The 22,801-nt window shown below is 36.2% G+C and overlaps 1 protein-coding gene across 2 annotated transcripts in view; it reads left to right on the top strand.

Annotated features, from left to right (window-relative positions):
* Window positions 1–11,647, top strand: part of LOC126092430 (YLP motif-containing protein 1) — a 639,037-nt gene extending 627,390 nt beyond the window's left edge. For both annotated transcript variants that reach the window (XM_049908029.1, XM_049908028.1), the window contains exon 12: window positions 9,556–11,647. In XM_049908029.1, the coding sequence (XP_049763986.1) occupies window positions 9,556–9,689 (134 nt within the window). In that variant the 3' untranslated portion in view covers window positions 9,690–11,647. The remainder of the gene's footprint in view (window positions 1–9,555) is intronic.
* The last annotated feature ends 11,154 nt before the right edge of the window (window positions 11,648–22,801 follow it).

Raw genomic sequence — 22,801 nt, 5'->3', positions numbered from 1 at the left:
CAAGCATTCGATACAGTTCTGCAGCAGTTTTATTCAAATGATAACAGGAAACCAATGGTTTGGAAAAGATACCATTGTATGGAACTAGGGTTACTGTGTGTTCATATTCATCATTAGCTGTTACAGGAAGCAGATGGTGCTGCAGATGTGGTCTCATGGACCCTACACTGACAGCCAGCAATATCTATAGGGAAATTCTGGTTTCATACTTCTACACCTGGTAAACTAGAAAGATACAGAATAAATGGGAGTGCTTTGAAATGGTTCAAATCTTACTTAACAGATAGAAAGCAAAGGGGAGTTGTGACATGAGGTACAGGAAGTCGTTTCCCAAAATAGAAAACTATTTTGCATGGCGGCCCACAAGGTTCCTTCTTAGGCCCAATCCTGTTTTTATTTTATGTAACATCACACTCAGTTTTATTTGCAGATGACACATATGTATTCATTGAAAGTGACACCACAGAACAAATTCCCTAAAGAGTCATTGACTCACTAAATAGTTTACAACATCAGTTTGATGTAAATGGATTAAAACTAAACATGAAAAGAAACCAGCTCACACAGATTAAAACTAAAGAGCCATAATCAATATAATTCAAATTACCCATAAAAACCAAGAACTTAGGGAAGCAGAATCTGTCAAATTTCTGGGGATATTTGTAGAAAAAAATTTATCCTGGTCTTCACGCATGAACTACTTTGCAAACAAGCAAAACAGTGTAGCATTCCCAATGACAATATTGTCCTACACAAGTGACATCAACACAAGGACAGTTTACCACAGCTATTTTGAACCTGTTGTAAGATACAGAATAATCTTTTGGGAGACTGCAAGTAGTGTAAATAGATTATCATTACTTCAAAAATCTGTTATTAGAAATAAGTCTAATATTAAGCCTAGAGAGTCATACCAACCTTTATTCAGGGATCTAAAAATTTTAACTAGTCCAGGTATTTACATTTCTTAATTGTTTGTATTTATCTGTACCCGCTGAGAATTATTTACAGAAAAGTATTTTCAACATATGTATGACACAAGAAATAAAGATAATTTCATATTGCCATCTCAAAGACTAACTCTGCTCCCAGACTCCTCATTACATGGCTATGAAAATTTTTAATAAATTAAAAATGAAAAATGTTCACAGTATGGAACTAGATACACTGAAGATACGATTATATACCATTCTAGTGCAAAAATGTTGTTATTCACTCACAGAATTTGTAAATGATGAAGAAGAGTTCTTTGTAAAATAACGAAACAAATTTGTAATGATTTTTGTAAATTAAGATTGGTTTTGCTCTTTGTCTGACACATTGTATCTATCTATGGTGCATTATCTATACTGACTAGTTTCCTGTATTTTAAATCAATGATTTATGTATGTACATCATAAGACTGTAAAATTGTGATTCTGATGGTCCAGTCCTCACTTCTCACCTGATGTACTCCACCTCAGAGTCAAAATGAGCCTGGTCATTCTGGTGTTCTCAGGAGTGGGGGAATGCAAAATGCATTAAATTCAAAAAGAACTCATCAGACTCTCTCTTGCCTTCATAATTTCTCTGGCCTCATCTGAATCTGTCTCTATGTCTGTCATCTGATGCCCCCACTCTTTTGCGAGTGTTATTTTCACATCCAAAGGGAGATGGTAAAATCTTGTTAGATTGTAAAATGTCCAATCATCCCAAGGCTTACAACTTCGTTCCTTTCTGGTTGCTCACACTTGGCTGCTCTTTCTCCCCTCAAACAGCACTTGGTCACAGATGCATAAAAAGAGATGTTTCATGGATTTGAAACAATCTAATCATGGGTCATGCAGGGTATGCATTTTCCTGTCCATTTTCCATCCTGCAGTTCTCACTTATGTCCAAAACTGGCTCTCTCTATTGAATAGTCAGGAAAAGTTCTCGTTAATTTAAACCTATTAATGGTTCTTTTGTTTTTGGTTTAGCATTTGGCTATCTCCTTCACGCAAGTGCTTCTTTGTCATGTCCAAAGTAACAAAATATTTAAAGTGATGAGGAGAACTTTACTTTCATTTGCCCACTTCCTCACACAGGTCTTGTCTTTATCCTGCTTAAAGTAATTTTCTGTTCTGGGGTGAGGGAAGTTTTTCTTACGATTTGTAAAACCAGATTACCGTCTCTGCCCATACTATATTTTTCAGTCCTCTCTCATGATGTTGTGTTAATTTTGAACTAGCTACACATCATCCACTGCAGTTGCAATTGGAATACAGAATGAATGAACTTACTTGAAATAGAGCACGTAATATGTCCCATCTTCCTTCCACCAGCTTTTAGTGCAGCCCTACCAAGGTATTATGTTGCATGGAAGACACTACATGGTGCAATTGACATCAGTCTATATGAAAGGGACTACTAGTCACCTTTCATATGCACAATGTGTAACAGGCTCCACACACTAGACAACTATCATAACATTTTTATGACAAAAAGTAAATGTCTTACCCAGTATAGAGAGGAGGTAGTGCCTCAAGAAGGTAATACTTTTATAGTTCTGTTTGTTTTGTTCTACAAACAGATATAACAAAATGCCTCTATAAGTCAACTAGTTGAACATGATGTTATGTACAAATATTGGCAATAAATCTCCAAGGTCATTGAGGGTCCCATGTTTCTCTTATATCCACAATCATTGAAATGTTGAATATAGAATCATATACCACTCACATTGATGAGTTAATATGTTTGATTTACTGAAGTACAGAAATCGTATTCTGTGTTTACACAGAAAACATGTAAAGGACACAGTAAATTTTTTTAAACACAGGTAGGGTGCTTGTGACAGTGAAAAGTTTACTTAAACAATTAATAAATGAAAATAACATAACACAATCATATTGTGATAAAAACAACAGTGACCATACACTAATGCATACGTAGATTATCTATATGTAAATAAATGCATATTATTTGTTTATTTGGCCAGCGCATCTTGTAGTGTATACCTGCACTAGATATATGACAACTAAAATATTCATGTAGAACAAAATACAAAATTAACCACTATGCATATAATGTTTTGAGAACATATGTTTCTTGAGATAAACAATTGTGTGAGGAAAAGGATGAGGTCATATAGTGAAAGTAATTTTACCTTCAAGTACCCATCAACAGAACAAAAAGTATTTTCCCTTTGCATTTCCTTCACATTATTCCTAAAAGTACTGGTTTTATTTCTAACTGACAGAGATTAGGCTCCCCATATTTATCACACCATCATGATTTCTGCTCAATCTTTGGCTCACCAGATGAAAATTTCCCTTAGTTTCTGGGCCACAGCTGTGCATTTCTCCATTTGTTGCAGAGAGATCATGGTTCAAAGACTATTTCTAGACTGTAAGTATAGGGAACTGCAGTATATTACACACTGTGAATCTAAGTTTAGTTTGCTTATTTTTTTTATTTTTCTTCCCCCATACATCATTTTGCATATCAGATACAGAAGTTTAAAACAGCCAAGAAACAGCAGAGGTTTGCATTACTGGGCTGGTTACAATTATACAGATATATGCACATACAAAGAAATATTCACATGACTTATAAAAATAAAATGTATATATGTGCATTTTCAACCCTGTACACTGTTAAACATACATCTGTCATCATATCATCGTGGAGATGTACTTCTTGTGTTGTATGTGTTGTCCTAATTTCTTGCACATGATGTATGGTTCTATTTCATATTTGTCTGCTAACTATGTCAGTGTTTAAATGCATAAAAAAGAATAATACACATGAGAAATATCCTAATATGACTGTGTGAGGTAAGTTTGTGTTCTGTCACTAAGTCTTTGCTTTGTATTGTATTGTTTGTAACTGGGGACCTAGAAACGACGGAGAGGTTTCGTCCCCGCCATAGCCCTCAGTGGTTCACAACCTCACTATAGGCTACAGCAGCCCATTCACCCCACCACTGCCCCACAATGAACCCAGGGTTATTGTGCGGTTTGGCCCCCAGTAGAGACCCCCCCCCCCTCCCACACACACACACACACACACACACACACACACACACACACACACACACACACACACACACACACACACACACACACCGCCCCCCTCCCCGGAATCGTCTCCCACCTGACGAGTGTAGCCCCAAACTTTTGTGTGGTAGATATTATGGGCTGCGCATATGTGGAGACAGTGTTTGCGCAGGAATTGCCAACAGAGTAACTGAGGCAGAATAAGGGAAACCAGCCCACATTCGCTGAGGCAGATGGAAAACCAACTGAAAAACCAATCACAGACTGGCCGGCACACCGGACCTTGACACTAATCTGCTGGGCGGATTCGTGCCGGGGACCTGCATGCCTTTCCACTCAGGAAGCAGCACAGATCACGTGTCTAGCTGGGTGGGCTGTCTTTGCTTTAGTTACATTAACCCATAAGCACATACAGTTTGTGTTTGGTTGCTGTGATGTTTGTGTAAGTATTCTGATATGCTGTAGGGACATGTCATGGCCATGTAACCTTTTTTATTTTAATTTTATTGTGATAACAATACTGTAATACTCTTCATAACTGAGAGTTTGTTGTAAAAATTGCACCCTGCTTCTACAGGGTCATTATTCGTTAGTTTCAGTCATTTGCTTCTCATGTGGTAATAATTCCTGTTTTTAGTATTATATGTAATCCGATCTTTATTCAAGGATGTAGTGTAGTGTGATTCTTCAGCATTTCCTGGTGTACTTTATATCAAAATAGTTCATATGTGAACAGCTGGATGTCTGTCCAACGGGCACATTGCCATCATCAGATGCACTGATGAACTGACCACTTAGGGACCTATGTGGTGCTACACCCCTCCCCTCTTCCCCCTGCCCTTCCCATCAATCTGCTGCTCTGTCCATTGTCTTTCGGAAGTTAACTAGTTTTTCTATGTGAATGTTGGCACCACTACCCCAAATCAGTGCAAGTATGGCAGATATTGATGTGAGACCATAGAACACTGTAGTAAAGTGTCTCCATTTTACTGTGCTACAGATCTTCCTCATTAGGGATACGTCTCAGCTAATTTTATTGGCATATATTACCTAGGTGATTTTTCCAATACATGTACTTGTCTACTACCATATCCAAGAACTTGTGACTGCTTGTCTCATAAAGGTCTGTGTTCCAAACTTTGAAGCTGATATTTTCAGTGTGAATGTTTCTGCTGGCATGGACCTGAATGTTGTGAGCTTGAACATGGCAATTACCCCTCGGCAGTGTCATAGACTCTTGATGGTAATAGTCTTTAGTCTGCTGAAAGATTTGACAATTATTCATCAGTAACCAGTTTTCAATTTTTTAATGTTTATTTGTAATCAGTGTTCTCTGTCTGATCAACAGCTTTGGCATGAGTAGTAGTCTAGTAGTCCAAACTTTCAAATCAGGTATACAATTTACATTAATAAACACAGTTTCTCAAAGTTCCTGGAGGGAGGAGGGGGGGGGGAGCAGACTAATACCTGAATTTAAACTATTTCAGCATGAAATGTAGATTTTGATGCTGAAATACAGAGTGACAGAGTGAATTTTCACTCTGCAGTGAAGTGCGTGCTGGTCCAAAACTTACCTGGAAGGTTCCTTTCTTCCAGGAGTGCTAGTTCTGCAAGGTATGCAGGAGAACTTCTGTGAAGTTTGGAAGGTTGGGTGAAAGGTACTCACAGAAGTAAAGCTGTGAGGGTGGGTTGTGAGTTGTGCTTGTATAGCTTGTTCAGTAGAACAGTTTTAGTCTTCCAGGAAAATTTCAAATACAGACTGAGTCACGTAGATAGTTAAAAACTGACTATAGGATGCTGATTAACTCTACAGTGTAGCCTTACATTTTGGATGCTCACTACAAACTGACTCAAGATTTCCATCATTTGACCTCACTACTAGGCTCAGACTCACATAAGGATGGTACACTGTTGTTACCAAATGCTAACTACCTCAGACTTAGTCTGCCATGTCTGTTTCTGGATATATGTAATATCTGGCACCACAAAATCTTGAAATGCAGTGCTATTACATATTGAATATTAACATAAAAATCAGAAAAATTAAAAGAGACAAAGTTACAATAGGTAATGTCATAAAGTCTGTTTAACTAAGAGCATTGTAACTACTAAATCACAAAATTATAGGTATTATTTTATAAGCATGATTTGCCTATGCAAGAGGATTCCTTAAGCCCACAAAACCGTTTTCAGAAACTTAAAGTTTCCAATTTGAGTAGTTAACAAACTAACAAAATATCCTAGTAAAAGTAGGCAATTTTATAATCATAAAATATGGGCTACAAAATGGTGGTACTGAATTTTGGAAATAATCACTGTATAAGATTGGAATTTTCCAGAACATGAAATTTCTGAATACAAATAACTTTTGAAACACAAAGTTCTCAGAACAAGTAATTTTTTTTAAAAAAAGGAGAGATAAAGGGCTTTAAAATGAGTTGTGCCAATTCAGAAAAAAACAATGTATTGCCTGAAAATTTCACCTTCACCTGGTTTTCATGTATTGTACATCATTAATGTTTCTTTAAATGAAATGTTTCCATGATAACTGAATGCACTGCTGTCTTCTATGAAAATTATTTTAATGTAAGGCAACTTAAATAATAAATTAGCTATTTTGTGTAACTATCGTGTGTGTGTTTTTAATGAAACAAGATCAAATAAAGCAAAAAATTTTATTTGTGTCTGGAGGGTAAAAGAGCAAGTAATGTAGTTCCACCTTGTTACAATGTGTAATGTTCATTTATGAAAAAAAAATTTACTTCTGAAACACTGGGCTATATTTTCTGTTTTCAGAACAAGTATTTCTTGCAGTTCACTTGCAGTCCTGCTGCTAGCTATAAGCGATATATCATCAGCATACATGATGACATTTTTTCAGTTTTTTGTTTCATTTCCTCTGAGAGGCCCAATTGATTCGATGTCAGTGGAAGCAGTGGCCACAGCAATAAAAGAGGAGGCGAGTGGTGGTGTGCAAATGTGTAATGAATGGAGAATTGCCCGAACATTGGACATACCCATGAGTGGAGTGCATAGAAGCCTATGAAACATCCTTCTTTGCTATTCCTTCAAAATTAACCATGTGCACAAGTTGCCGCCTGTTGACTTGCCAACAAGAGAGACCTATACTTTAGAATTTCTTGCTCATATGGAAGTGGACAATGATTGGCCATGGGAGGTTTTGTGGACAGATGAAGCCCACTTCCATCTGACAGGACATGTCAATACAAAGAACTGTTGAATATGGGCAATGGAAAACACACACGCAAATCAACTGGTACTACTTCATCCTGACAAGGTCACTGTGTGTTGCAAGTTTATGACATTGTTTACCATAGGGAAGAGACAGCTGCTTCTGTTCTTGTTACCTGTACTGTTGCTGGTAAGTGCTATGAGTGTCTTTTGCGCAATCATGTCATTCCAGCTCTCCAATAGTGTTGATATGTGAATGGGATCATTTTTATGCAAGATGGCACACCTCTGCACATTGCAAATCCACTTAAGCAGCTGCTGAAGCGCCATTTTGGAAATTCTAGAATTATCCGCCACCATTCCCCTACAGCCTGACTGTCCTGATTTTAATCGGTAAGGCTTCTGGCTGTGGGGCTATCTGAAAGATTTTGTGTAGAGTGTTCCGATTGCAAACATAGCTTCATTGACAGCAAGAAATGTGCAACACATTCTGAAAGTGACGACAGAAACTCTTCAGTCAGTTGTGGAACATGCTGTTTCTCGATTTCAACTTGTTGCAGAAAACTGTGCACAGCATATTGTTTTGCACCAGTCACATAGAAATTAATAATCTGATTTGATTTTGATTGATGCTTTTTATGCAGTTTTTGGCCTCAGGACAGTTAAAACTGGTGTGAGTGATACTTTTTATGCACTTTTTGGCCTCAGGACAATTAAAAACCGGTTTTTTCCATATGATGTGATATGACCTTGCTGTGGTGGATGGGCTTATGTAACTATCAGTTCACACCTGTACACCCATCCACACTGAGTAGTACAGTTTGTTTAACATCAAACATACACCTTAGGCATTGTTTTATGATTCATTTGTCATTTGTAGTTGACTACTAGTAAATTATAATGCTTACAGCACTATCTGTTGCTCCATTTGGTAGCTATTCATTTTTCTTCTGCCCTACATTTTCTCCCTTCTCCGATAATATTCCATTGCAATTTGATGTCATTCTGACCAGTAGTGTTATTTCTACAGTGGTTTGAAAGTTTAACTTTAATCATAATCACCCTGTATATCTTGAGATACACATTCAAAAGCTCTGAATAGATCTAGGAACAAACCACAAACTTTATTTTGGTCTTTTAATGCTTTCATAGGTGAAATATTTTTGTGAGAAACCCCCTAGAAAGGGTGATCTTAACTGATAAAAGCTGCTATCAAGTTTTGAGCCTTGACCTGATGCATAATTTCAACGTTTCACATGTAATGAAACCAGCATGTAATCCACATGAAGTAAAAGAATTCCCTAACTACGTTCACTATGACATCTACTTTCCAACCAGTTAACTTTTGAGGGTGATTTGAAAAGTTCTCAAAACGGAATAGAAAGGAAGTACTTACATCACTGAAACGTTTTTATTTTTCAATGTAGCCTCCTTGTAGATTAATGCACTTGGTCAAACGATGTTCCAGTGCCTTGATCCAATGTCAAAAATGAGTTTCCTCCAGGCTTGCAAAATAGTTGTCAACTCTGACTGTCAATTCTTTGTTTGAAGTGAATCTTCGTCAGCTGAGAAAAATTTTCAGTTTTGGGAAGAGATGGAAGTCTGATGGAGCCATATCAGGTGAATAAGGCATGAGTGGCTACAATTCATAGCCTAGTTGATGTAATTTTGCGATGGCGATGGCACATGCATGCGGGTGCGCGTCAAGAGTCGTGGCACCCATCTTGCAGATAATTTTTTAATTTCTAATTCTTCAGTTAAAATGTGATGCACCCTTTCAGATGACATCTGGCAAGCATGAGAAATTTGACACACTTTCAATTGGTGATGCTCCATGACCATTTTGTGCATTTTTGCAATGATTTCTCGAGTAGTGACAAATCTTAGGCAACCATTGCGCGGATCATCATCTGAGTTCTCCCAGCCAAATTTAAATTCATTTGTCTACTTGGCAATGGTTGAATATGAAGAAGACAAGTCCCCCAGTGGTTTCTGGAAATCGTCATGAATGTCCTTTGCTTTCACAACTTTCTTTACGAAGTACTTAATCACAGCTTGAATCTCAATTTTTTTCCATCTTTGCAAATCAGTACGTGGGAACAACAACAGAGCCATGTCACTGCCACAGCTCTCGTACAAGAGCATTGATGTGCCATGTGTTTACAGACAACATTCCAACGAATATCACATGAACAACTCGTTTTGTTGCGCTAGCGCTGCCCTCTCTTGGTGATTTCGAGAACTTTTCAAATAACCCTCATACTTTCTGATTAATTGAGAAATTACTTTTATTCTATGGCAATGGTTTCCTGAAATTTTAATTTGTCTTATTATCTTATTACAGGATTATGTGTAACAGGCATAATGGTTGTGCTTGTTGGGTGCCGATTACGTGTTGTTCGGAAGAGACTCCGTAGAGGTGGCAAATCTCCGTATGCTCATGAAGCAGATTACCTTGTGAATGGCATGTACTTGTAGCTCTATACTGAGCAATAACTAATTGAATCTAACAGAGGCCTTAACAAATGTGAAACTTCCGCAAGAGTTAAGCAAGTACCAGGAAGGAACTCAAAACTAGAACTGAAAATTGTTTTTATACTATTGTTATAACAGTTGTAATATATGTGTAACCTCAGTAATAATGTAATCATATCTGATGCAGGGTGATTTAGTTAAAATGAGCATCCAAGTGATTACGATGTGTATTTTTCTCTAGTGTTTCACATTTAAATGCCTTAATGCCTCATAGCATTATCTGTGAACATATCAAAGAGAGAACAATAAATTCATAGTTTGAAGAATGCAGACTGAATTGTTAATTACAAAGCAAACTTCATACTCTTGCTTGTTTTTTCCTGTGGCCTATTATTAATATATAGTATTCAGTCTGCTAGAAGATACCTTCGTTTTGAGAGAATTGTAAGTTTGCTCTTTGTTTAAGGATTTTGACAATGATTTTGACAATTTTTTTACTAGCTATTATGCTAAATATTAAAGTATTGCAAAACTTTCATATTATTCATGCATAGCATTGGTAATTGTGCCTCCAGAAATAAGAGTTATAAATAACACTGTACATTTGATGTGCCTTGCACCTTCTGTTCTAGTCTTGCCCCTGGTTTCTGAGGATTTTAAGTCCATATGGAATACTTAAGGACTTCCTTTCCCTTCTCTATAAGGATCTAGATTCAGATAAATGAAACATATGGTTTAAAGCTTCAACTTCTTTGGGCTTCAGCCATCATATTTTCAGGTTAACTGTGTCCCGATTTCCACTGATATAGTAATTCGTGAAGTAGATGTTATTCAGTTTATGATGTTCTTTATAATATCAGAACACCTCTAGGCACCAACATATTTTAGAACTAAACTTCAGCCTAAAGGATTGCTGTATTTTTCTCCAATATACAGCTGTGTAGTTTTTCCACCCAGAATTAAAAATCTGTTAATTTTCTGAGAATGTCTTTACACATCAAAAGAGAATGTAAACTTGCAATTATGGTACATTATGTTGAAATTGTTTCAGGTTTCCATCAGTGAATAGGCTTTGCATCAGTGAATAGGCAAAAGCAGAAATAAAGTAAATATCAATAATTCAAACTTGACTTTCAAATTGAATGAAAATTTATAAATTTGAATTTATAAGAACAATATAGAAAATAGATTGCTACTCACCAAGAGAGGAGGCACTGAGCCACAAACAGGCACAGTGAAAAAGAATGCTAGAACTATTTCAGCTTTTGGGCGAAGTCTTTCTCCAGAAGTAGAAAACTCACACCAGTTATACAACAACAACAACAACAACAACAACAACAGCAACTCACTTGCGCATGGCTGCTGTCACTTGCATGGCTGCTGTTGCTGAGTGCCGAGTCCTCACTGGCCTTGTACCCAGAGACAGTAGCCATAGAGGAGTGAGTTGTTATTGTTGTTTTGTGAATGTATGTGTCTCCTACTTCTGAAGAAAGACTTTGCCAAAAATCTGAAATAATTTTAGTGCTAGTTTTCATTGTTTCTGTCTGTAACTCAAAATTTTAATTTATAATATTAACTTGGTTCTGTCTATGAATGTTCACTAATACAGGCCTGATGTATGCAAAATGAATAAGGTACCAAGAAATATCATAACTTCAGTCTTTACATTTACTTTCGGCTGTGAAATCATTGTCACAAAATCAACAGGTGTCACATTTGGTTAATGCAGGGTGAAAAGCTGAAGTAAATCTAAGGCAGACTTTTTTTTTTTTTATAAAAAAAGGAAAAGGCTGTCATTCTTCAGACTAAAGTGTAGCTTTGCAGTATGTTTGACCCAACAAAAACAGTAGGCTATATGCAGTGTTTGGAAGCATTTTAATATTAGTAGATATCCTACCCTTAGAGCTACTTTCATGATATGCACACACACACACACACACACACACACACACACACACACATAATTTAGTTGCTATTGATACACATATATTTAATCCAATTTTCATTGTATTGCTTCCATATTATATGAATAATATCCTACAAGAAGTTACCATAAGTTAAAACTAATTATCACAGCATCCATTATTTTTTTAAAGTCTTTCAACAAGAAAATGGCATTATAGTAATTATCACTTACGCTGATCACAAGGGCAAATGTTATCATCATTTGAAAATTGCCTAAATTGACAGGGAAATTTTATGTTGTGGTATTAACTACAAAGGTTGTGTAAACAGTTGTTGTTTCATCATACATTCAATAACTGCAATGAAATTTGAGACATGAAATCATATTCCAGTGTTAAATTTTAGAATCTGGAAGCGTCAGTGTTCAATGTGAAAGAAAAGTGCTGGTAGTATAGTTTTGGAAGAGCTAACAGAGCTGATTTTGGAAAACATGAAATCAGGTTTTTTATTTTACAGACATTTTTATTATTTCTTTTAAAAACATTTTTGGTGTATTCCACATCTGTATTTGTTTCAGGACATTGCAATTGTTGTTTATTTTCTTTGGTGTAAATATATTTTATGTAAAGGCAAAACAAAAAAATGATTATATGTCATCATAATTTGTTAAAAGGCAAAGTACACATGTATAGGAAAACTCAAAGAAACTCTTGACATCATGAGATAAAACATTAATTTTGAAAATGTGGCGTTTACAACGCAGGTGAAAAATATCATGTCCAGTTCACAAATATAATGTGAAAAATATCTGATATAGTGGCATAGAAAGGGTATAAATGTACATACCACATGCTTTGGACTGTAAATGTGTTTTTAACAATTGCTGTGGAAGAAAATGATGAGAAACCAAACAGAATGGCATATGGAAACATGTAGCCTTAGAAAGGAGGGGAAAAGTTATTTGAGACATTAGTCTCTCTAACAGTATTCAGCATCATTAGACTCTCCATCAGTATGACTCCAATCTCTTTCACAGTTCTCACAGATCGTTGTGTGACTGACTTTCACTTTTTGTGTCCTATCATTTTTTTGTGAATTTTTGTCATCGTGGAGTTTTAAGTTACTCTGTTTGATGTATGTATCTCGCTTTCTGAGTAAGTGACAAAAGGTTTCTCATTACATTCTGAAAAACATTGATATAAACATTTAATTCTCCTGTTAGCAACTTCATCATTTTACATTCCACTGAGCTGGGTAAGACTGCCATTTCTGTGCTGATGTAAATTTAGCTTTTGATAGACATAGCTACAAAAATACTGTAATGCAATTGAAATGGAAATTTGAACTATCAGAAAAGCTGTAAATAAATATATATGTTACACTATTGATATCTACAAGATTTGTTTCAAAACAATTTGTATGAACACAATAACAATTTTTAAAAATATGATATTGTGAACATAAAAAGTAATGCCAAACATTTATTTTTCAAAAAGGAAAAAAAACTGTGCAAATCAAGGAGGAAAACATTTTACCCACAAGAGTTCTTTGTATATAATTATATTTGGTAAAGTGGTATTTCTTTTGATAAAAGTAAGTCTGAATTGTAAACTGAATCACCCTGTAATTAGATAGTGGCTGTCTAGTCAGTGTACAGATTGCTTTTCCCTGATGTCTTCAGCTGTTGACATGTTATACTCTGGAAATTTCATTTGCATGATGAAATGATTTGTTTAAAATTTCAGTTTTTTCCCTATATAAATTTGATTACATCCATTTTATTGATGAATGGAGATGTATCATTATTAATGTCTCAAATAATTGAAGTCATATACTTGTTCATATAAGCAAGCATTTGACAACATCTGTAACTGTCTCATGCGAATTGTCGATTATCACTTGTTAGAAGTGTTAAATTTATGCTTGTGGTATAAATTTAATATTTAGTCTTTTTGCAATACAATAAAATAACATAACATTGATTAAAATAAGTTATTCATGTGAGAAAATAATGGAAAAATACTCAAGTTGGTAATAAAATATATTGTCATTTCAGTAATGTTTTGTTGCTCCATTATGGTTATATTTAAAGCAGAGCCACATGGAAGTGATCCTGCACCCTTGGCAGAACTGCCAAATCTGCACCTTTTCCTTCTGCCTCCCCCATGCCCCGCTCCCTAGTCTTAAAACTTTTCTTCATTTTTTTCCTACATAGCATAAGTTTAGCTATTATTAAAACTGCAAAAAATAACTTGGCTGTATTGTAATTTAGATGTACTATTAGAGTAAAAAAACAAAAAAAACACAAGTAGTGTAAACACTCTAAAAAATGAAAGTAAATTGGTATTTTATTATTTTTGTGGCTACTATGCATTGGTTTTAGTATTATAATAAATGATCCCCATAACAATCCTATTTGATTTCATTGTACTGCTTAGTGGAGAAAAACTATACAAAAAAGCCATTAGAAATTTCACAGCACATAAGCTCACCAACAAAAATGGAACCACATTCAAAGCATTGCCCCAACAAAAGAATTTGAAAATCATGTTGACCTTCAGAAGCAAAAGAAAGGAACATAACTCATACAATTGCTCACAGAGCATCAACTTCATAATGTCGCCATCACATACCATTCTCAGAGTGAAGTTCATGATGTACAAATTCACAGACGAACAAACATTGACCCTGATTACTACATTGTCCACATCCAAGTAAATTTACCGCAAAAGAGCACATGCAAAAGTACACACCTTCAAGAAACTGGTATGAGAAAGATCCAAGTAACTAATATAAAAGAGGATTGAGAGAATGAAAACCCAAAAGACTAACCCACAGAGGGAGAATGTGAAACAACCTTGGTGGAACTAAGCATGTGAAGACAAAAGAGAGCCTACCAGAAATATAGAAGTAGAAAATCACCCTACACACACACACACACACACACACACACACACACACAGTATTTTAACTGCCCACCAAATAAGAGATCTACACATATATCCTTAGATTCAAAAAACAACAGTGCTTTATCAGGAACCTACTCCTACACTGCCAGCAACTCACCTTACAGCAGAGTTACACAGGCAGCCAGTCATGACACGTGCATTTTGTCATGTTATGATGGCCATGAGAAAGCAACCCAAATGCTATCAGGGGCTGCTGGTCTCACAGACTTTTTCCTGACACAGGCCACATAACTGGAAAGAATACCAAATGTATCCTGGTGCTGCATTTAGGCCGGTGCATGGACCCTGAGTGACAGTTCACTTGGCCAGGCATCAAATGCAACCACTTTCCATGAATTGGGAACTCACTCTGGAGCTGCTGCAATGACAACACTCAGTTTCAGTATAGTGATCTGCCAAGTGGACTTGTAAGCATTCTGGACTGTGTTTTCATTAGTGAGACATGGGACTTTACTATGTTTTGTCATATTGTAACTAATATTGAACTGTCTTTCAGGTTCTTTAGCATGAAATGAGTCAGAGTCCTCAACATTTCTACTTGGAGCTGACATTTTGGAACTTGAACTTTTTCTAGCATAGTGCTTTGTGTACTTATTTGTTAGTAACCTGTCACAACAATACTTGCTTCCTTTCCAGAGGCCTTTTGCCTTTGGATTATATTTATGTGAATTTTTTCTTGTTACTTCACTTGTTACTTAGTTTGGAAGTGACAAGGAAAGTATTTGATTTTGCAGAAACACATTTAAACCAAAATCCTCTGAGGGATCATTTAAAGCTCCCTTACTGCACTGACAATGTTCGTTTATTGGCAAACCACTGCAGTCATCTATTAGAAGCTGCAAAGTATGCCATGTCAAATTCAACCTTTGCCTGTTGCTATGCCAGTCAAAACCAGGAGAAGTGGTGCAGTAGGTTTGTGAAGTTATTTGTGTAGTGAAGTGTTAGATGGGTCGGCAATTGGTAATGACTCCTGCTTACGTACTGCACTTGGTTGAGATGAAGTTACGATGAAATCTTCTTTATGAAGATGATACTGGTGTCGAATATGAATCATTCACATGTTTTCTGCCATCTGTTATAGTGCAAAAATATTATCACTAGTTATAAATGGATACACTTGTAACAATAACACATCATTATGATGTTAGTGATGTTAATGATGAGTACCTCACTGAAAGTGGTAGTGATATGATAGGTTCTAGAAGAGGTGATGGAAGCATTGAAAGTGAAGTACAACATTCTCCTGATAAGAGATTTTAAGTCAAAAGTGTCATCGTGGTGTCTGATGAAAATACACTAGAGAAAATATATGATTATCACTTCAGTGGTTTCAACACATATAACAAGCTCCTGGAAAGATACCCAAACCTGAAGGGTTAAATTAACATTAAAATCATACTGAACTATGTGGTAAATAAAAGAGAAGGCAATACAGTTTTCAAGAGAAATCATAAGCTCCATTTCTATACCATCAGGTGAAGTGCAATGGTGAATTTTGATTAATTGCAAGTATGAGGCTTTTCCATTCATTATTGGCATTTACAACATTGGGAACTGAAAACAGCCAGAAATCTTGGATGTACAGACATTACAGCACCACTGGGATTTATTACTAATTTGAAAAAGGAGTTTAGATTGACATTGTACTGTATAAATACATTACAAGCACGGAAAGATGAGGACGACAAAGAAGAGATGATTCAAATAGCTCAAACACTTGTTCCTGAAGCCAATGTGCATATCACAACAGGAAACATCCAATGGGTTCTGTATGGACCTGTGATCAGAGTCAGTTCAACTATAAGCTTGCTTCCAAACACACACTATCCATAAAAGGGGAGGGAAGCACTGTCTCGATGTTGCAATCAGTCAACAGTGCAAAACAGAAAAACGGTGCCCTCCAAATGTGTTCATAGTTGCAAGTGTGAGCAGGAAGATACTGAAAGAACATCTGAAGATCTTGTTTATTCCACTTTTCAGTCCAAATTCGCTGACAAAATCTTTGTGCTTATTTTACATAATTTTTGTACTTAGTTTAAAGCTGGACTTTGATAGTCCTGTCTGGATTGTAGTCCTGGCACCTTGTGTGCAAAGACTTTAGCTGTGAACTATGTTTAATTACCCAAGATATCACCAGCCTTCTGGTACAGTACCTGAGTGTTTAGTGTTAACTTCAAAAGAGTTCGCTTTGTTTGGTTGCTGGTTACAAACTGACCACAACTGAAGATCAGTGTGTAAACTGTATCTCAATAAACTTGAGGTTCACTGTATACCTGGACCTTCTTTTCTTCACTGACTGCATTGGGTACTTTAAACAGGACATCTGGGGAAGATGGCATCATTGTAGAGTTATTGAAGTGTGTAAGCACAAATACTTGTGAGGAACTTAAAGAAATCATCACAGATATTTGGCATAAAGGAAAACTACCAGACGATTGTGAGAAAGCAGTCACTCACCCAGTCTGTAAGAAAGGTGACAGAACTGATGTAAATAACTATTAAGGGATCAAATCACTGTCTGGAAAAGGACAAAAGCACAGGAACTTTTGTGATGTGGATGGAGGTAGCAGCATTCACTCATCTACTTTTATGTACGACATCAGCCTGCATGTGGACAAAACTCAAGACTGTAAATGAAAAGGAGTCTGCAGTGAGTATTCACCTACTTCACCAAAATTTTTTCCCACTCCAGTTTGGTGGTGACTAAGAGATACGGTTATGTTGAAAATAGAAGAAATCAACACAAAATTGAAGCAAGTGTGTGAACCACTCTCAGTTAAAATGATAAGAAAAAAAGTGTTAATGTCATTGCCAGAGCAATATAAACATTTCCATTCAGCATGGCAGTCTATCTCCTTTGAGATGCAAACACTTGATGAGTTAACTTCAAGATTGCTCATTGAGGAAGAAAGAAAAAATCAGTCTGATCAGCTGGAAGTAGCTTTGACCAGTGTATGCAGGCAGCAAGGAATTGTCTGTTATGCTTGTGGTAAGAAGGGTCATTATGCAAATGACTGTAAAAGTAAAGTGAAGAGAGAAATCAGAAATTGTAATTATTGTAAGAAAAGAGGTCATTTGAAATCAGATTGCAGGCTGTTGAAATCGAAGGAAGGCAAGAACGCTCAGGATGTAAATGCCTTTATGTGTATGAATCAAGGAGTTGTCCTAGAAGATTATTGGATCATGGGTACAGATGCTAGTGAGCATAGTTGTAATAAGAGAGAACTGTTTATGAAACTGGACAGTGTGCAGTGCTCAGTGAAAGTTACTGAGAGTGATGGTAAACATCTTGATGTGATTGGGCATGGTACTGTGGAACTGTACGCGTTGAATGGAGTTAAATTTATCAGAACAGTACTTAATGGAGTGCTTTTTCTGCCTGAACTGAATTGTTTACTGTAGAACTGTGTTATAGAAAGATGTGTGTTTAGTACCAAACAAGGAACAATGTGAATTCTTGAAAAGGTGAAGTTTGTGAATTATCCAAACGTGTCAACAAAGGATCGTATGTTGTTTGCACTACATTGAACACAATCAGAACTGTCGTCAGTTACTTTGACATGTGTGCATAAAACACACACTGTAGTTGACAGTAATGACACTAATGAGCTTTCGTCAGTCAGTGCTGACAGTGGCCTGGTCAGTTGTCTAAATGTGTTGAAAACTTAAGTGTCTGGCTAAAAAAAACGAATCCTTTCCCTGTCAGTTCATCAAGAGCTAATGGCCCACTTTAACTGATTAATGCAGATGTCTGTGGACCAATGGAGACATATTCGCTTGGAGGAGCAAGATATTTTTTGCTTTTGAAGGATGACTACACTGTTTATTGCAAAGTATTCTTTATGAAACAGTAGAATGAAGTTAAAGGTTTGATTAGAAATTTTATTGCAAAAACTGTGGGAGAAACTGACCTGAAAACTAAATTTCTATGGAGTGATAAAGGACTGGAGTTTATTAATACTGACTTGGTACATTTTTGAGTGAAAATGGTGTAACCCATCAAAGGAGCATTGTGTTTACACCACAGAGAAATGGAAGAGCTGAAAGGGAGGTTTGCACCTTGGTTGAAGCTGCTCATTTAATGATTTCAGAAATGCACAAACATTTCTGGGCTGAAGCAGTTAATGTGGTGGCTTATGTACCAAGTCAAAGTGGCCCACTCCTGTAGAAGGTAAAACTCCTTTTTAAGCTTTTTGTGCCAGAGAATTACTGTTAGCAGATTTGAAAGTATCTGGAACTCATGTGTCTGTTCTTGCACTCAAAGAAAAGAGACTGAAACTAGACCTCAAAAACAAGATGGGTTATGATAATGATGTGGAGTACAGAAAATATATACCTTTAACAAACAGAATTGAGGTGCAACGAGATGTAATTTTCTTGAAGGGGAGAAGAAAACTGATGTTCATGTAAAAGAATCAGATACTATTTGGTGTGATGAAGGGAACATAGATGAAGCTTCAGATTCGGAGGAACAGAAAGTAGAAATGAAATGAGAACTGAGGTAGTGGAAGAAAATAAAAGTCAGCCTAGAGAAGAATAAGAAGTCAGTGAAGACAGTGAAAACAGACATTTCTTTTGAGGATGCAGATTTAATTTTGATGACAAGAAGACATAGAAGATTAGACTCCTTTCCCACGAGGAGAAATTCAAGACCCAAATTACTTGGAGGCTCATGAGTTGGGCATTTTGACAGCAGTGAATGATGAAGACCCCAGCACCTGCATTAAAAGCAATACTTTGTAATGAAACTAAAAATTGGAAACATGCCACAGCAAGAGATCTGCAAGCCCTGGAAAAAAACAACACATTGGATTATCTATGTAAGCCAAATGATTGTGATGTCATTGAAAAAAGTGGGTTTTTAGGTGAAAAAAGGATGAAAAAGGTAATGTTGTTTCTTATAAAGCTTGTCTTGTAGCAAAGGGTTTCCAACAAAGCTTGTCTTATTCAGAGATGTACAGTTAGCAAAACTTACTTCAGTGAGACTTCTTGTGGTTTTTTGTAATGAGAATAACTTTGTCATCTATGAACTGGATATTTGTAGTGCATTTCTCTATTGAGAGATAGCTGGAGATTTTTATGTTAAATTACGTACTGGATGTTGCAGCAAAATGAATGGTAAAGTGTGTCAACTTAGAAAGGCTCTCTACCATTTAAAGGACACACTCAAAACTTGGAATGTTAAATTTCACAGAGTACTAACTGGCTTATGATTTGTAAGAAGTGATTTTGAGCATTTCTTGTATGTAAAGACAGAAAATAGCAACAAAGCATACATACTTGTTTACATTGATGATCTGCTGATAACTTCAGCTTCTCTGAGTGAAACTGACAACTTATAGCTATTATTGAGTGATAATTTTAAAATGAAAGATTTGGGTATGATTAGGAACTGTTTGGGAATGAATATTGTTCAGAATTCTAGGAGGGTACTATTACTGTTAGCCAAAGAACCTATCTTGAGGAAGTGTTGAAAAGCTTTTGATATGTTTTGAGTGTAGTTCTGTTTCAACCCTCATGGAGAAAAATGTGATCATGGTACATTAAAAAGAGAAAAACATGAAAATGAAGACATTGAGAAAAGGTGTAGAACATTAATAGGGTCACTGATATATGCTATGTTAGGTTCCAGACCAAGTATTTGCATAGCTATAAGTATTCTAAGAGGGTACCAATCATATGCAAGTCTGGATTTATGGAATGCTTTAAAATATGCCTTGCGTTACATTAAGGGAAACCTAGAACTGAGTTTGTTATATGCTAGGGATGAAAAGTGTACTGATCCTATAACTGATTGTGTGGACTCTGATGGGACTGGTGACAGCGTAGACATAAAGTCACAAGTGGCTATCTTTTCAAAGTTTGGGATTTTAGTGTCTCATGAGCATCTAAGAAGCAATCCACAGTGTCTCTGCCATCAACATAAACTGAACTTGTACCCTTAAGCATGGCAACTAGTGAAGCCTGTTGCCTCAGTAATTTGTACCACAGTCCTTCTGGCAGTCAAAGAGTTGTTGTATTTTATGAAGACAATATGCCAGTAATAAGCCTTTGCAGGAACCCACAGTTCCAGCATAAACTAAAGCATATCGCTATGAAACTGTTATTTGTGAGAGAGAAAGTTTTTACCAACCAAGCTATTTTAACACACGTTAGCACAAATAACCAACAAGCAGATGTTCTAACAATGCCACTAGGTAAAATAAAATTTGAAAAATTTAGAGCCTTGTAAGGACTTGCTCAGAGTTTGTAATTTATTTTTGTAACACTGATAATAGTTGTAAGCTGTTACACATTACAATAAGCTCTGCACAGACAGGCTTATTTCTGTGCTTCATTTACTGTGTCTGATCTCATTCAACATTCAGAAACTAAGAGAAATTAAACATGATGTAGAGAAAATGAAAAGGGACACTCATTTCAAGTATTTTAGTGAGATAACAGAAAAAGTGAGGCTAGTAAGGGAAGCACTCAGAGCTCAGTTACAGAAAATCAAGAGAGCATGCGGAGAATGCATGACATCTTTAACCAAAACACAAAGATTACACATTGGAATGCAGCTATCAGTCCTGAAGTTCTGTACATGTGCAAACTTTTAATTGTCAACAGAAATATGTTCTGGGCAATATAGTGAAGCAAGAACAAAGAATTATTAGGAAAATTCTTGCTCTAGGAGGAAAAATGAAAAAAAAAAAGAAAAAACAGATGACCAATATAAATTATAAATTGAAACCCATAAAGCAACAGAGAAATTGTCAAACCTAGCAGCAGAAATTAGGAAAATGAGGACTTAAATTTTGTATGTTCAAACATTCACAACAATGACATTTGTGGACAAATTTATGGCATACATTGAAAATTAAAAGTATAAAAATGTATACAATTTTATATGAAATGAACTGTTGTGATTTTTCCCAATGACAGCTGTTCTCTACACTCCCTACCATTATCAATTGTAAGTGCCCCAGGTTTTGTGTTTCAAACTTTACAGGTATTATCATAGCTATTAAAAACTCATATGCACAGAACTATCTGTATGGGGCTGAAATTTGAATGGCGCAAGGAGAAATTATTTTATACCTTTTAGTCCTCTCTAAAAACGTGTTATATTAAAAAAAAGAATTTAAATAATTATTTATGACTTTTTTGTCTTGTGTATTTATTTATGACTTTTTTTGTCTTGCGTGATTTCAAACATTTTGATGAGATTACAACAGAGACGCATTGTAAATTTCAGTTTTATTTTAGTTTCTCTTCACCTAACCAGTATAGGGCATATTAGTAATTGTTGTTGTCCCAAATATTTGCAACTGGAACATGAGAAGAGAGAAATAGCAGTGGTACTCAAAGCACCTCCACCAACCAGTTGTGAAAGTGAGTTAATATTGTGTCATCCAGCTCTGAGCTACATTGAAAGTCTTAAGTCTAGAGCTCATCAGAATATGTCAGTGGTAAATGAAGTACTGTCCACCCCACACCAGACAAGAAAGCGAGTTAATACTGCACTGTCATCCAGTTTTGAGCTATGATGAATGTGTCACACATCTAGCTCATTGGGAAGTTAGTATAAAACCAACTGCAAAATTTGTACTGAACAAATAGACAAGAAACAGACCTAATAAAAGCATATGAAAAAGAAATAACTTTTTATGTGACTAAAATATGACTTGTGCACACTTTACCCACTAGGAGCCCCTAATGGTTTTGATGCTAGTGGTGTTCAGAGATGGTGTTCAAACTGGCATATGATGACTATCGTTTTAGAGATGTTATTGAAAATGTCATCATCTTACATTAATGCACAACTGGCATCAGCACACTGTCTAACATGAAACTCATTTACTGCACATATTAATTTGTTGTACATAACTGTTACAAGCAAAATACATTATTCTGTGCTTCCAAGAATAGTCACATTCTACTTTATTTACATCCGTGGACCATTCTGTACAATGGGATTGGACAAGTTTACATGGTTGGTTGATTTGGGGGAGGGGACCAAACAGCTAGGTCATTGGTCCCATCAGATCGGGGAGGGAGGGGGAAGAAAATTGGCAATGCCCTTTCAAAGGAACCATCCCAGCATTTGCCTGAAGAAAGTGAGGGAAATCATAGAAAACGTAAATCAGGATGGCTGGATATGGGTTTGAACCATTGTCCACCTGAATGTGAGTCCAGTGTGCTAACCACTGCACCACCTCACTCACTAAGTGTACATGAAGTTTGAAAAACTTAAAGCTT

The sequence above is a fragment of the Schistocerca cancellata genome, chromosome 7 (assembly GCF_023864275.1).
Source record: "Schistocerca cancellata isolate TAMUIC-IGC-003103 chromosome 7, iqSchCanc2.1, whole genome shotgun sequence".
In the NCBI taxonomy this organism is placed as follows: domain Eukaryota; kingdom Metazoa; phylum Arthropoda; class Insecta; order Orthoptera; family Acrididae; genus Schistocerca; species Schistocerca cancellata.
Note: the sequence above shows the minus strand (reverse complement) of the source record. Positions and strands in the feature narration are given on the sequence as shown.